Source organism: Nerophis lumbriciformis, linkage group LG07, assembly GCF_033978685.3.
Source record: "Nerophis lumbriciformis linkage group LG07, RoL_Nlum_v2.1, whole genome shotgun sequence".
NCBI lineage: Eukaryota > Metazoa > Chordata > Actinopteri > Syngnathiformes > Syngnathidae > Nerophis > Nerophis lumbriciformis.
This window is the reverse complement of record NC_084554.2, coordinates 3016511-3034047: the sequence shown is the minus strand read 5'-3', so window position 1 is coordinate 3034047 and position 17537 is coordinate 3016511. Positions and strand designations below refer to the sequence as shown.

The window sequence follows — 17537 nt, the reverse complement described above, 5'->3', positions numbered from 1 at the left end:
CGCAGTTAGATGCGGCTTACAACACGGGGCGGCTTATAGGTGGACAAAGTTTTGAAATATGCCGTTCATTGAAGGCGCGGCTTACAACCAAGGGCGCCTTATGGTGCGGAAAATACGGGTACATCATGTATATAAAACATCAATGGAGGTGTTGGGATGTTTTAACGGCTTGACAGGCTCCATTGTAAGAAAACTTTTGACTGCATTTATCTAATATTTAGAATGCAAAACACACATCCATCGTCATGTCTCTCATAATGATTGTGAACGATGGGCACAATTCCAAAAAAAAAAAAAAGTGCATTTCCCCTTTAAAAAGACTTTTCTCCCCTATAAAACATTTTGCAAAAAAGTCCAGTAACACATGCCCAGTGGGTCTTAGGAGGAGAGGGAATCCTCCTGGCTTACCTATAAACAGCATGGAATGTTTTCTTGCAAACTTCAGCCCTTCTGCCCGGTCCAGATCGTGGTTTTCCTGAAACAAAAAAGTAGGCGGGCGGAGCCGTCAACTGCTGCGAGCCTCTCAGGGCACAGGGGGGAAAGTTGTTGTTTTTGTGTGTAAAGAACAGAACACAATGGCGGTCCACTGCCACTCTGTCAGAAATATGTGGGTGTGTCTACCATGCGCATTTATTTGTCTCATTTGTCCACTGGCTGTGACTTATTTTGGACATATTCTATTCTGATTTGCTTTACTGTCTAAATAGAAAGTAGGGTCAAATAATGAGTCGTATGTGTGCAGTGGAAAGATTATGAATCAGAAATGCATTACTGCAGACACAATGTATCCCACCAAGCAAACCAAGTATAAAATCTCAGAAAAATGTGTACGCCTCTTGACATTTAATTATTTTCATTTTACCTCGAAATAAATACTAAAGAAATGAAACTTTAAAAAAGGCACCGACTATTGGAGCAAAAAAAACCTGAAGTGTATCAGGTTTCAACAATACATTTTTTTAACACCATAATGAATATAATTTAAAACCATTCCCAGGGTTTCCACTAGAGGGCCACTATATATGTGGTGGGGGTAGGGGGCGTGGCTAGGGGCGTGGTCAGTATGACACGTATGACAGGTTCATTTTTGAATTGCAATGATGCATATATTTTCTTTAAAAAAGGCTAAACAAATGTTATATGTACAGGTAAAAGCCAGTAAATTAGAATATTTTGAAAAACTTGATTTATTTCAGTAATTGCATTCAAAAGGTGTAACTTGTACATTATATTTATTCATTGCACACAGACTGATGCATTCAAATGTTTATTTCATTTAATTTTGATGATTTGAAGTGGCAACAAATGAAAATCCAAAATTCCGTGTGTCACAAAATTAGAATATTACTTAAGGCTAATACAAAAAAGGGATTTTTAGAAATGTTGGCCAACTGAAAAGTATGAAAATGAAAAATATGAGCATGTACAATACTCAATACTTGGTTGGAGCTCCTTTTGCCTCAATTACTGCGTTAATGCGGCGTGGCATGGAGTCGATGAGTTTCTGGCACTGCTCAGGTGTTATGAGAGCCCAGGTTGCTCTGATAGTGGCCTTCAACTCTTCTGCGTTTTTGGGTCTGGCATTCTGCATCTTCCTTTTCACAATACCCCACAGATTTTCTATGGGGCTAAGGTCAGGGGAGTTGGCGGGCCAATTTAGAACAGAAATACCATGGTCCGTAAACCAGGCACGGGTAGATTTTGCGCTGTGTGCAGGCGCCAAGTCCTGTTGGAACTTGAAATCTCCATCTCCATAGAGCAGGTCAGCAGCAGGAAGCATGAAGTGCTCTAAAACTTGCTGGTAGACGGCTGCGTTGACCCTGGATCTCAGGAAACAGAGTGGACCGACACCAGCAGATGACATGGCACCCCAAACCATCACCCAACCATGCAAATTTTGCATTTCCTTTGGAAATCGAGGTCCCAGAGTCTGGAGGAAGACAGGAGAGGCACAGGATCCACGTTGCCTGAAGTCTAGTGTAAAGTTTCCACCATCAGTGATGGTTTGGGGTGCCATGTCATCTGCTGGTGTCGGTCCACTCTGTTTCCTGAGATGATGTGGTCCTGATGGCTTCATCTGGCCAGGATCTTCAGCTCTCACTGGATCGGTTCGCAGCGGAGTGTGAAGCGACTGGAATGAGAATCAGCACCTCCAAGTCCGAGTCCATGGTTCTCTCCCGGAAAAGGGTGGAGTGCCATCTCCGGGTTGGGGAGGAGATCTTGCCCCAAGTGGAGGAGTTCAAGTACCTCGGAGTCTTGTTCACGAGTGAGGGAAGAGTGGATGGTGAGATCGACAGGCGGATCGGTGCGGCGTCTTCAGTAATGCGGACGCTGTATCGATCCGTTGTGGTGAAGAAGGAGCTGAGCCGAAAGGCAAAGCTCTCAATTTACCGGTCGATCTACGTTCCCATCCTCACCTATGGTCATGAGCTTTGGGTTATGACCGAAAGGACAAGATCACGGGTACAAGCGGCCGAAATGAGTTTCCTCCGCCGGGTGGCGGGGCTCTCCTTTAGAGATAGGGTGAGAAGCTCTGTCATCCGGGGGGAGCTCAAAGTAAAGCCGCTGCTCCTCCACATCGAGAGGAGCCAGATGAGGTGGTTCGGGCATCTGGTCAGGATGCCACCCGAGCGCCTCCCTAGGGAGGTGTTTAGGGCACGTCCGACCGGTACGAGGCCACGGGGAAGACCCAGGACACGTTGGGAAGACTATGTCTCCCGGCTGGCCTGGGAACGCCTCGGGATTCCCCGGGAGGAGCTGGACGAAGTGGCTGGGGAGAGGGAAGTCTGGGCTTCCCTGCTTAGGCTGCTGCCCCCGCGACCCGACCTCGTATAAGCGGAAGAAGATGGATGGATGGATGGATGGATCTGTTTTTCAAACTTATTCGAGGCAACAGTATGTAAATAACAACTAATTATAGTATATCCATTCATACAATATACCACTTAAATTTGTTTTCATGTTAAAAAAAAGTGTTTTCATTTTTCATGTAAAGATTACTGAGTTATTTTGAAAGTGTGGCGGCAGTAATCTTGCCATGGTTGTGCCGTGATTGTTTACATGTCGAGGAAACCTTGATTTCATATCCATACGGACAAAACAAGACAGAGACAAAGGAAAACCTGAGAGCCAGAATGAATTGTAAGTATATGAATTAATTTACTGCCAAAGCCAAATGGTAAAACTAACTAGATACACCAGAAGACACTTTATTGTAAACTAATTGGAAAAAAATATTAGCAACCATCAAAACAGCCATTTTTCAGATTTGCCGTACAAGTGATTTCCTGGCAGAAGGTGCAGTGTGCTTCATACCAAGTGTTTGCATGGAACAACAAGCAGAAAGTCAGCAATGGTAGAGGAAAGCACAACAATATCAAGTAAACAATTAAAGCTGCAAGCAGCGATGGACGGGACCGACTTTGACGGCACATAAAATCCAAACCGAAACAGTAATTAAAACTCTTTGGTCAACTTTTAATCAGAAAGGTTCAATCTCTCTCCTGTGCTAGTTTGAAGCCGACATGACAAGCGCGCTCAGAGGAGATAATGTTTGAAAAAAGGTGACCGGTTTTTACAAAACTTTTGTTTTGAAGGGGGAATTGCAAACTCTGCGATGAGGTGGCGACTTGTCCAGGGTGTACCCCGCCTTCCGCCCGATTGTAGCTGAGATAGGCTCCAGCGACCCCCCGCGCCCCCAAAGGGAATAAGCGGTAGAAAATGGATGGATGGATGGAATTGCAAACTTCCTGTTCATTTTTGCTGGGGGTTGTCAATATATGAAATGTAGGTCTAAGTGAGACCTACATAGAGGTTTTTGTTTCATGTCTCTAAGACATTCCTACTGGAAGTTACAGGCAGTTGTGTCTGAGTTTTCCTCCTAGGAGCAGTTGTGTCTGTGTTTTCATCCTAGGAGGCGCTAGAGCGCAATTTTGAGTTTTGGGGTTGGGTTTTTTATTAGACCGCAATGTTTGCCAGTCCTGATGTGTGTGTCCAGTTTGGTAATAATAATAACTGGGATTTATATAGCGCTTTTCTAAGTACCGGAACCCAAAGTCGCTTTACATGTAGAACCCATCAATCATTCACACCTGGTGGTGGTAAGCTACTTTCATAGCCACAGCTGCCCTGGGGTAGACTGACGGAAGCATGGCTGCAATTTGCGCCAACGGCCCCTCCGACCACCACCTATCATTCATCATTCAATTCACCGGCGTGAGTGGCACCGGTGGCAAAGGGTGAAGTGCCCCGCCCAAGGACACAACGGCAGCGATTTTTTTTTTTGGATGGTAAGAGGCGGGGAGCGAACCTGCAACCCTCAGGTTTCTGGCATGGTTGCTCTACCCACTACGTCATGCCGCCCCCATAACGTAAGTTTTGAAGCATGTTAAGGGGGTCAAATTACAGGTCAAAGAGGCAAAAGTGACTGTTTTTACTAAAATTTTGTTTTGAAGGGGGAATTGCAAACTTCCTGTTGATTTTTGCTGAAGAATGCCAATTTATGAAATCTAGGTCTAAGTCAAACCTACATAGAGGTTTTTGTTTCATGTCTCTACGACATTCTTACCGGAAGTTACAAGCAGTTTTGTCTGTGTTTTTTCCTAGGGGGCTCTAGAGCGCAATTTTGAGTTTTGGGGTTTGTTTTTTTATTATGCTTGCGTGCGGTGGTTTCTCCGGATTCTCTGGGCCTTTTGGTGGTGTTGCGGACCGTGGATGGTGGGGGCCCTGGGTTCCTTGCAGTGGCTGGTTGAGAGATGTTGTTCTTGGACTGTTGGACAGTTTGCTCACGCATTTGTTCGCGGGGTGGTGGCCCTCGCCCCATCCTTGTTTGGGGGTGGCTGAGCGTTTCGTGGAGGCTGCTTTTGTGCCCAGTCGTGGCGCCCACCTGTTCCCGGTTGGCCTGTTCGCCTGTGGGATGTTCCAAGTGGGTGTTTGATGGGCATTCCTCAACTTTGTCGGTCTTTTTTGGCACTTAGGCCAGCTTTTTTGAAACGTGTTGCAGGCATCAAATTCCAAATGAGCTAATATTTGCAAAAAATAAAGATTTCCAGTTCGAATGTTAAATGTGTTGTCTTTGCAGTTTATTCAATTAATTGAGGAGGATTTGCAAATCATTATATTCTGTTTTTATTTACCATTTACACAACGTGCCAACTTCACTGGTTTTGGGTTTTGTAATAAAGTACTGCGATATTAATGAAGTAAAAACAGTATAATGCTTCTGAAAAATACGGGTACTTTTTTTCCCGGACATGGCAGCGGGCCGCCGTTACGTTGCTGGTAAAACGAGCAGAGGCACATGTTAGGCAACGCACACACACAGAGTGCTTACAAGCAGAAACAGTGTGGAGATAGAAAAGGGAGAATGGATGCATTTTGGCTTAAAAACTAACAAAGTTGAAGCTATAAACACTGAAGCGCCGCTTTGTAAGAGGTTCTGAGCCGTTTGCTAACGTTCATCCGCAGTCGGTAAAGTTTTAGCTACTTTTAAATCACTAATCCTCATCGCCTTGGTGACAAATAAAGTAAGTTTCTTACAAGTATCATCCCTGAAGGACAAGGAATAGCTGAACATGCTTCACTACACACCGTAGGAGGATACAATAGCTAACTGCTACCAGCAAGCTAGCGCTCCTGAATGGAAACAAACTAATGGGTCTACACAGACATTGACAGTAACAATATCAAGAGCCGTCCTGGCTCTTGTACGTCATGCTGGTGTCCTGGGCATGGCGTTAAAGTGCATCCAGCAGTGGAGACTCCTCTATGGGGTCTTGGGGCACTAGGAGGTTAACCCCTTTACTACTGTTACCCCAGGTGGCCCTTGGCAAAGGCCTAGTACCTGACTGCCCCCTAGCCAGGGATACGGTGAAGACCTCAACGGCGGAGCAGGCGGAAGACGATAGATTTAAGAACTACCACAACGGCTGCGACGGCGGAAGAAGGCTGCAGCAGAAAAGGGTCCCCAGTCGTCTTGTCGGACCCTGACCCGATTCTGTCAAGGATCGTGTGGTGACTGTCTGTGCACCAGTCTCCCCACGTTAAACAAAGTCACGCACAGGCATCCTCCATAAAGGGATACACCCCTACCAGGAGGATCGTCATACTCGTTCGAGTGACCGCCGATGATGATGATGATGATGATGTGTGTGTCAAATATGGTGAGTTTTGAAGCATGTTAAGGGGGTCAAATTAGAGCTCAAAGAGGCGGCGGAATAATAATAATAATAATAAAACGCACGAAATACAATAGGGTCCTCTGTCCCAAAGGGACATTGTGGTCCCTAATAACATTAAAAACTAAGATTTCAATATGACAAAACCAAAGCACAAATACCACAATATATTCAAGTGAAAAACAAATAGTTTAAGTAGAGCATATCATACCTATAATCAACCTGGAAAAAAATGTGTGCTATTTTTGTAATACATACAATAATGTATTTTTCAATATTCAACAACAAAATTTGATTTTTCGGTTTAAAAGTTGACTTTGAGTACAAAATGTATGGCCCTAATTTAGCTCAATAAAAGTACTCTTCCTAATACACACAACTTGAACATGGTCCAAATCAAACTGGGATTTCTCTGGCAGGCGGAGGACCACGAATTGAATTTGTATAATATAATAATGGAAGAAAAACAACCAGAACTCCACTCACCTTATCAATTTTGTTTCCGACAAGCATTTTCACAAGGTCATTCCTCGTACAGTATGTCTCCAGCTCGTTGAGCCAGTTCTCCAGTTTAGTGAAGGTTTCTCGTCTTGTGACGTCGTACACTGGACAGAAACACGAGAGATATATGCTGACATGACAGTTCACACATGAAGGTCCTGTGATGACCATGATGCTGCATGTGATGACTATCCTACCTAGGATGACTCCTTGGGCACCTCGGTAGTAACTGGGTGTCAGGGTCCTGAAGCGCTCCTGTCCAGCCGTGTCCTGGAACACAAAACCATCTTAAAAAAGGAAAAATAGGAGTTGGAACAGAGCAAAGACCAAGGCAGACTTGACAAAAGCTGCAAAGAGGAGCTCAGTGTAGGAGAGGGTGGTGCATGAGTGCCATCTTCTGGACACTAGCAGGAACTTCAGTAAATGAACTCCCAATTTTTTGTGGACTTGACTGTTCCTACAATACTTTGTGCACACTTACCCATATTGCCAGCTTTGCCTTGTTACCGTCTACGGAGATGGTCTTCACTTTGAAGTCAACACCTAGACAAGGAAAAAGCAGCCTCTGTGACACTTCACCTGCTACATCGTTGACAAGCTGACCATTTTAAGACAAAAACACTTAATGTCCAACTTGCAAGGAGTCTCTGATGTCATGTGAAAGACATGCTAAATAGCAGACAACATGCAAATAAGTGCAGGGGTCCCAGTACTGTACCCAACTACAGGCTTTTGAATTGACTTTTGCCATTAAGTACATTTTTATAGCCCAATTTAGAATTGTGTGTGTGATGCACTGTGTGAACATTATAAATATTGATACTGTAACTCAGGGGTGCTCATTACGTCGATCGCGATCTACCGGTCGATCTCGGAGGGTGTGTCAGTCGATCACCAGCCAGGCATTAAAAAAATAGTCCTAAAAATGAGCGATCATAAATCTTCACTATGACGTCACTTTCGTCACTTGATTGACATTCACGGCACCCGAGGGTCTTCTGAGATGACGCTGGCTGCTGCCAGCTCAGTAAAATTACCGACTGGAAGGCGAGAAACACTTTATTTCAACAGACTCTGGCGCCGTACCTGTCGTCAAAACTCCAAAGACCGGCTGCACAGTTGCACAATAAAAGCGCTTCTTCATCCTGCCTGCGCTACCAAAATAAGAGTCTCGGAAAGCTGGCGTGCACAAGCTAGCAAGCTACGGAGTTTGCCGACAATGTATTTCTTGTAAAGTGTATACAAAGGAGTACGGAAGCTGGATAAATAAAATGCCAAAAACCAACCACTTTCATGTGGTATTGGACAGAAAGGAGGACTTTTTTTCTCCTCCATTCGAAAATGCGGACCTTATCAGCACCACTGTCTGATTCCAATCAATGCAAGTCATCAGAATCAGGTAATACACCAACTTATATTCTTGTCTTCATGAAAGAAAGGAATCTATATGTGTTAAACATGCTTGTATTATCTCTAAACACTTTTAACTTATTAACAATATTAACTATATGTGTTAAACATGCTTGTATTATCTCTAAACACTTTTAACTTATTAACAATATTAACTATATGTGTTAAACATGCTTGTATTATCTCTAAACACTTTTAACTTATTAACAATATTAACTATATGTGTTAAACATGCTTGTATTATCTCTAAACACTTTTAACTTATTAACAATATTAACTATATGTGTTAAACATGCTTGTATTATCTCTAAACACTTTTAACTTATTAACAATATTAACTATATGTGTTAAACATGCTTGTATTATCTCTAAACACTTTTAACTTATTAACAATATTAACTATATGTGTTAAACATGCTTGTATTATCTCTAAACACTTTTAACTTAACAATATTAACTATATGTGTTAAACATGCTTGTATTATCTTTAAACACCTTTAACTTGTTAACAATATTAACTATGTGTTAAACATTCTTGTATTATGATTAGACACCTTTAATTTATTAACAATATTAACTATATGTGTTAAACATGCTTGCATTATCACTAAACATCTTTAACTTGTTAACAATATTAACTATATGTGTTAAACATGTTTGCATTATCTTTAAACACCTTTAACTTAACAATATTAACTATATGTGTTAAACATGCTTGTATTATCATTAATCACCTTTAACTTGTTAACAATATTAACTATATGTATTAAACAAACTTGTATTTTCATTAAACACCTTTAATTTATTAACAATATTAACTATATTACCTACTCAGTGGCCTGTTACCTACTCAGTGGCCTAGTGGTTAGAGTGTCCGCCCTGAGATCGGTAGGTTGTGGGTTCAAACCCCGGCCGAGTCATACCAAAGACTATAAAAATGGGACCCATTACCTCCCTGCTTGGCACTCAGTATCAAGGGTTGGAATTGGGGGTTAAATCACCAAAAATGATTCCCGGGCGCGGCCACCGCTGCTGCCCACTGCTCCCCTCACCTCCCAGGGGGTGATCAAGGGTGATGGGGCAAATGCAGAGAATAATTTCGCCACACCTAGTGTGTGTGTGACAATCATTGGTACTTTAACTTTAACTTTTAACTTTATATGTGTTAAACATGCTTGTATTATCATTAAACACCTTTAACTTGTTAACAAAAACATATGTTTCATAAATAAGTAAATATAAATGATATATATGAATGAGGTAGATCCCCACGACTTGATCAATTGAAAAGTAGCTCGCCTGCAGAAAAAGTGTGAGCACCCCTGCTGTAACTGCTAGCTTGTTCTATTAGATGATAGGCATGATTCCATGTGAAGTGAATGTTGTAATAACTTTTGACCACCAATTTTGAACTTTTGAACCCCAATTCTTGAGACTTTGCACTGGCTCTCTGTTCATTTTAGAATTGATTTTAAAATCTTGCGGTTTGCTTTTAAAGCTTTGCATGGACTGGCACCTCATTTTATCTCGGACCTCATCCAAATTTACACTCCTGCGCGCGCTCTGAGGTCCGAGAGCAAGCTCCAGCTCGTGGTGCCCAAGACCAGACTTAAAACCAGGGGAGACACTCTGCCCCTCCATGTTCCAACTGCTCCCACATTGCAGTGTTTCAAGTCTCGTCTTAAGACCCACTTTTATTCTCTGGCTTTTAACACTTACGTGAGTTGTGTGGTCTTCTGTGTTTTTAAATGTAGATTTTTATTTTTTATTTTTTTTAAAATTGGTTTTACCCCTTAAAATCATATTTATTTTTATATTGGTTTTATATTTATTTTTTATTATTATTATTTGTTTTTTTCAGTCATTGGTGGAGCTAAGGATCATTTTTTAATATTGTTTTTAATATTGTTGTGCAGCACTTTGGAAACATTTTTGTTGTTTAAATGTGCTATACAAATAAAGTGGATTGGATTGGACTGAAATCTTGCATTCTTTTTTTTTTTAAATTGGTTTTACGCCTTAAAATCATTTTTAATCATATTTATTTTTATATTGGTTTTATATTTATTTTTTATTATTATTATTTTTGTTTTTTTCAGTCATTGGTGGAGCTAAGGATCATTTTTTAATATTGTTTTTAATATTGTTGTGCAGCACTTTGGAAACATTTTTGTTGTTTAAATGTGCTATACAAATAAAGTGGATTGGATTGGACTGAAATCTTGCATTCTTTTTTTTTTTAAATTGGTTTTACGCCTTAAAATCATTTTTAATCATATTTATTTTTATATTGGTTTTATATTTATTTTTTATTATTATTATTTTTTTTTTTTTTTCAGTCATTAGTGGAGCTAAGGATCATTTTTTAATATTGTTTTTAATATTGTTGTGCAGCACTTTGGAAACATTTTTGTTGTTTAAATGTGCTATACAAATAAAGTGGATTGGATTGGACTGAAATCTTGCATTCTTTTTTTTTTTAAATTGGTTTTACCCCTTAAAATCATTTTTAATCATATTTATTTTTATATTTTTTTTATATTTATTTTTTATTATTATTATTATTTTAGTTTTTTTCAGTCATTGGTGGAGCTAAGGATCATTTTTTAATATTGTTTTTAATATTGTTGTGCAGCACTTTGGAAACATTTTTGTTGTTTAAATGTGCTATACAAATAAAGTGGATTGGATTGGACTGAAATCTTGCATTTCTTTTTTTTTTTAAATTGGTTTTACCCCGTAAAATCATTTTTAATCATATTTATTTTTATATTGGTTTTATATTCATTTTTTATTATTATTATTATTTTTTGTTTTTTTCAGTCATTGGTGGAGCTAAGGATCATTTTTTAATATTGTTTTTAATATTGTTGTGCAGCACTTTGGAAACATTTTTGTTGTTTAAATGTGCTATACAAATGAAGTGGATTGGATTGGACTGAAATCTTGCATTCTTTTTTTTTTTTAATTGGTTTTACCCCTTAAAATCATTTTTAATCATATTTATTTTTATATTGGTTTTATATTTATTTTTTATTATTATTATTATTTTAGTTTTTTTCAGTCATTGGTGGAGCTAAGGATAATTTTTTAATATTGTTTTTAATATTGTTGTGCAGCACTTTGGAAACATTTTTGTTGTTTAAATGTGCTATACAAATAAAGTGGATTGGATTGGACTGAAATCTTGCATCTCTTTTTTTTTTAAAATTGGTTTTACCCCGTAAAATCATTTTTAATCATATTTATTTTTATATTGGTTTTATATTCATTTTTTATTATTATTATTATTTTTGTTTTTTTCAGTCATTGGTGGAGCTAAGGATCATTTTTTAATATTGTTTTTAATATAGTTGTGCAGCACTTCGGAAACATTTATGTTGTTTAAATGTGCTATACAAATAAAGTGGATTGGATTGGACTGAAATCTTGCATTCTTTTTTTTTTTAAATTGGTTTTACCCCTTAAAATCATTTTTAATCATATTTATTTTTATATTGGTTTTATATTTATTTTTTATTGTTATTATTTTTGTTTTTTTCAGTCATTGGTGGAGCTAAGGATAATTTTTGAATATTGTTTTTAATATTGTTGTGCAGCACTTTGGAAACATTTTTGTTGTTTAAATGTGCTATACAAATAAAGTGGATTGGACTGAAATCTTGCATTTCTTTTTTTTTTTAAATTGGTTTTACCCCTTAAAATCATTTTTAATCATATTTATTTTTATATTGGTTTTATATTCATTTTTTATTATTATTATTATTTTTGTTTTTTTCAGTCATTGGTGGAGCTAAGGATCATTTTTTAATATTGTTTTTAATATAGTTGTGCAGCACTTCGGAAACATTTATGTTGTTTAAATGTGCTATACAAATAAAGTGGATTGGATTGGACTGAAATCTTGCATTCTTTTTTTAAAAAAATTGGTTTTACCCCTTAAAATCATTTTTAATCATATTTATTTTTATATTGGTTTTATATTTATTTTTTATTATTATTATTATTTTTGTTTTTTTCAGTCATTGGTGGAGCTAAGGATAATTTTTTAATATTGTTTTTAATATTGTTGTGCAGCACTTTGGAAACATTTTTTGTTGTTTAAATGTGCTATACAAATAAAGTGGATTGGACTGAAATCTTGCATTTCTTTTTTTTTTTTTAAATTAGTTTTACCCCTTAAAATCATTTTTAATCATATTTATTTTTATATTGGTTTTATATTTATTTTTTATTGTTATTATTTTTGTTTTTTTCAGTCATTGGTGGAGCTAAGGATAATTTTTTAATATTGTTTTTAATATAGTTGTGCAGCACTTCGGAAACATTTTTGTTGTTTAAATGTGCTATACAAATAAAGTGGATTGGTTTGGACTGAAATCTTGCATTCTTTTTGCCAGTCGGCAGACATGTACCGTAACTGCTATTTGACACGTCTCAGCTACTTCATGAATGCTCTTCTTAATACAAACCATCTCCTTTTTTTTTGGTACTGACTGGTGAGCAGCTGCTATAATAATGCGTCATTAGCATTACAGGTCGTTAAGGGCAGAGTGACTGTGTAACATAACACAATCGAGATTTGTGTCAACAAGTTAATGTGACAAATGACAGAAACTGAGTTGACCTTATTGCTCCAGATGGTACCAATACTTTCAGTGTAAAAGAGCGGTGAGAGATTAAAAGTGACTTTGTTTGAATCTTAAGTAAACAAAGAGGGGCTTAACTTCAGTGCAGACATCTGGTTGTCAGAGAATCTCAGTTTGCCAAGTTCAACAGGAGCCACCCATGCCTTGACCTTGCGCAATGTTTTGAATACAGCCGTGCCTCGCTACATCGCACTTCAACTACATTGTATATACATATATATTTATAAAAAAAAATTTTAAGCATATTTTACATGTTTTCGGTGTTAAATTAGATTTATTGGGTTCTCTCCAGGTACTCCAGCTCTAAAGACATGTGCCTAGGGATAGGTTGATTAGCAACACTAAAGTGGCCCTCGAGTGTGAATGTTGTCTGCAATGAGGGTGTAACCTGCCTTCCACCGGAGCACAACTGGGAAAGGCTCCAATTACCCCTTGGCCCAGAGAGGGAGAATTACAGTGCAGTATTTGTCTTGTTTTATTATTAGGGATGGGAATCGAAAACTAGTTTTTATTTAGAACCGGCTCCCAGTGTTTCCGTCCCTGGGATTGATTTGCCAGTTTTGTAAACGGTTTCCTTACACCAGGGGTGTCAAACTCATTTTAGCTCAGGGGCCGCACGGAGGAAAATCTGTGCACACGCGGGCCGGACTATTAAAATCATGGCATAAAAAATAAAAAATAAAGACAACTTCAGATTGTTTTCTTTGTCTTACTTTGGCCAAAAATAGAACAAACACATTCTGAAAATATTACAATGAAAATATAGAAAAAAATACGGGCAGCGGCAAAGTTTAGATCCACGAAGGAAATAAGAAAGTAAGGCTGAAACGACGCGTCGACGTCATCGGTTACGTAAATACGTCGACGCCGTTTTTGTGCGTCGGCGCGTCGCATATTTACGTCACATTACTTTACTGTCATGGCGGAGCGCAAAGCAGACGATGCGAGCGAGGGGAAAAAAGCACGCCAAAAGTCGTCAAAAGTGTGGGAGTATTTCAATAAACGGCCTAATAATGTTGTTGTATGCACACTGTGTCGAGCGGAAATGGCCTATCATAGCAGCACAACGGCTATGAACGAACATTTGAAAAGAAAACCCCCGACAGCGTTCTTGCCATCACCATCAACAAGTCAATCGTCCGCGTGCGTATACGTTGTCATTATTACACAAAAACATGAATGTGTCATTTGTATCTGCGTTGTAAATTCATAAACTAAAGCACCGTTTCGCTCTGAGAGGCGCGTTTGGCGTGCCTGTTCAGTGTTTACAAAGACGCGCTCCTCTTTAACGCTGTGGAGAGGCGGCGGCGGCGGCGAGCGAGCGGCGACGCCGCAAACGTGCCCAGGTGCGCGATCCGCGCAGTTGGAAGAGAAAAGACTTTGTGTAAAATTAAAAGATTGTAAACCTGGCAAAGCCGTCTGGCGTTCAGTCTGTCGGTCCTGAAAGAACCCCACGGCACAAGACGTGTCACAAACGCTAACGTTAATTAGTTGTGCAAATACCTTTTACAACATTAACAGTTACATATACTATGTACAAACCAACAATTAACTTTCACTTTAATCATACTATCATTGTTGTGTTATTAAGCAAAATAAGCAATACTTTTACTTTTGTTGAAATGTTTACACTGTACACTTTTTTGTATTGGATGTTTAGCTTTATTTTTGCACATTTTAGCAAATAAGCAATACTTTTACTTTTGTTGAAATGTTTACACTTGTTACAGAATATTTCCGTTTTGCACTTTTTTGTATTGGATGTTTATCTTTATTTTTGCACATTTTAAAGCAAAATAAGCAATACTTTTACTTTTGAAATGCTTATACTATTCCAGAATATTAAGATTTGCACTGGATGTTTACTTTTATATTTGCACATTAAAAAGCAAATAAGCTACTTTTAATTTTGTTAAATGTTAAAAGTTTTAAATGTTTACATTGTTACAGAATATTTTGTCATGTTGTTGTCAATGTTGACTGACTAGTGGCCATACTTTTTTTTTTGTAAATAAAAGCCATGCCTTTTGAAAAAACTGGCCTACATTTATTTTTTCCTCTTCATTTTAAATTAAAAAAAAAATCGGTAAAAGGAAAAATAATCTATAGATTAATCGAAAAAAATCTATGGATTAACCGATTAATCGAAAAAAATAATCTATAGATTAATCGATAGAAAAATAATCGTTAGCTGCAGCCCTAGAAGAAAGTGAATGAATGTTTATAACTCAATACATTTACATAAACATTTGTTTTCTTTTGTATTATTTTTTTTTAATGAATTAAGCAACGTTTATGACAACCTTTTTCCAAAACACAATATAGGATGTGAGATATAACAAGATAATGCATACATTTATCATTTGTTTTCAAAACGCTTACAAAAAAGTGGGGCCCCAAAAATTTACTGTAGGACCCAATTTTTACAACTTGATTGGGTCCCTGCAACCCCATTTAAAACATTCCTAGCAGCAACACTGATGGAGTATTGGTGCGTGCAAAACAGCAGCAGGCGGCTGTGGCTTGCGGGCCGATTCTAATACTAATACGAATCAAATACCATCCCGGGGGTCATAGATGATTCATTCGCAGGCCGGATCTGACCCGCGGGCTTTGACTTTGACACATAGGCCCTATACTGCTTGTCTCAAAGTAGGTGTACTGTCACCACCTGTCACATCACGCCGTGACTTGTGTTTTGCTGTTTTCCTGTGTGTAGTGTTTTAGTTCTTGTCTTGCGCTCCTAATTTGTTGTTGATTGTCATGTCATGTACGGATGTACTATGTGGACGCTAGTGATGGGTTGATGAGGCGTCATGAAGCGTTTCGACACATTGCAAAACTGTATTGATACTGTGTCGATACTGTGTCACTAAATACTGACATCTGCTGGACATTAAAAATCCCTACAGGCAACCTATGGACCGACTCAACTGACACTGATTGTATGCCCTAGTACAGGGGCCACCAACCTTTTTGAAACCAAAAACTACTTCTTGGGTACTGATTAATGCGAAGGGCTACCAGTTTGATACACACTTAAATAAATAAATATATTGTCATTTGTAAGTTACACATAAGTGTGATTTAAACAAGAATAGCTAAATAAATAAATTTATATACCGTATTTCCCGCACTATAAGGCGCACCGGATTATTAGCCGCACCTTCAATGAATTACATATTTCATAACTTTGTCCACCAATAAGCCGCCCCGGATTATAAGCCGCGCCTACGCTGCGCTAAAGGGAATGTCAAAAAGTCAGATAGTTCAGTCAAACTTTAATAATATATTGAAAACCAGCGTTCTAACAACTCTGTCCCAAAATGTACGCAAATGTGCAATCACAAACATAGTAAAATTCAAAATGGTGTAGAGCAATAGCAACATAATGTTGCTCGAACGTTAATGTCACAACACACAAAATAAACATAGCGCTCACCTTCTGAAGTTATTCTTCATTCGTAAATCCTTCGAATTCTTCGTCTTCGGTGTCCGAATTGAAAAGTTGCGCAAGCGTGGGATCCAAAATGGCCGGTTCCGTCTCGTCGAAGTCATCGGAGTCAGTGTCGCTGTTGTTCTGTGAATCCTGCCTTCCGGAAAGCTCGGACCACAGTTGTGACCGAAATATCTGCCCAGGCATTTACGATCCACTGGCAAATGTTGGCGTATGTCGTCCGGCGCTGTCTGCCCGTCTTAGTGAAAGTGTGTTCGCCTTCGGAGCTGTGTGAAAAAAGCCACCCGGCCTCTTCGCGTAAACTTCCCTTAACCACTCGCTCATCTTTTCTTCATCCATCCATCCCTTCGAGTTAGCTTTTATGATGACGCCGGCTGGAAAGGTCTCTTTTGGCAAGGTCTTCCTTTTGAATATCACCATGGGTGGAAGTTAGCATGGCAAGCTAGAACCACAGTGAAGGATGACTTCTCATTCCCTGTGGTGCGAATATTCACCGTACGTGCTCCCGTTCCACAGTGCGGTTCACAGGAATATCAGTTGCTGTGAAATACGGTAGTAATCCGTGTGCGGATGGAGAGATTGCGTCTTTTTATGAACCGGATCCTTGTCGCTTAGTAGGAGCCATTTTGTGGTCTTTACAGATGTAAACAGGAAATGAAACGTACGGTGATATCCGCGCGTTTTTTCTTCTTCTTCCGGGGGCGGGCGGTAGCTTACAGTAGAAGAAGAAGCGCTTCCTGTTCTATGGGGGCGGGTGCTTACCTTGGCGGTTGCTTGCGTAGAAGAAGAAGCGCTTCCTGTTCTACCGGGAAAAAAGATGGCGGCTGTTTACCGAAGTTGCGAGATCGAAACTTTATGAAAATGAATCGTAATAAAGCGCACCGGGTTATAAGGCGCACTGTTAGCTTTTGAGAAAATTTGTGGTTTTTAGGTGCGCCTTATAGTGCGGAAAATACGGTATATAAAAAAATGGGTATTTCTGTCTGTCATTCCGTCATACATTTTTTTTTCCTTTTACGGAAGGTTTTTTGTAGAGAATAAATGATGAAAAAAACACTTAATTGAACGGTTTAAAAGAGAAGAAAACACGAAAAAAATTAAAATAAAATTTTGAAACATAGTTTATCTTCAATTTCGACTCTTTAAAATTCAAAATTCAACTGACAAAAAGAAGAGAAAAACTAGCTAATTTGAATCTTTTTGAAAAAATTAAAAAAAGAATTTATGGAACATCATTAGTAATTTTTCCTGATTAAGATACATTTTAGAATTTTGATGACATGTTTTAAATTGGTTAAAATCCAATCTGCACTTTGTTAGAATATTTAACAAATTGGACCAAGC

At 38.6% G+C, this 17537-nt stretch overlaps 1 protein-coding gene across 1 annotated transcript in view; it reads right to left on the bottom strand.

Moving 5' to 3' along the window:
• rab18a (RAB18A, member RAS oncogene family) overlaps nt 1–17537 on the bottom strand; it is a 43952-nt gene that overhangs the window by 5823 nt on the left and 20592 nt on the right. The window contains exons 3-6 of the mRNA XM_061964809.2: nt 7159–7220; nt 6875–6947; nt 6663–6781; nt 409–475 (exon numbers count right to left, since the gene is read on the bottom strand). Of these exons, the coding sequence (XP_061820793.1) occupies nt 409–475; nt 6663–6781; nt 6875–6947; nt 7159–7220 (321 nt within the window). The remainder of the gene's footprint in view (nt 1–408; nt 476–6662; nt 6782–6874; nt 6948–7158; nt 7221–17537) is intronic.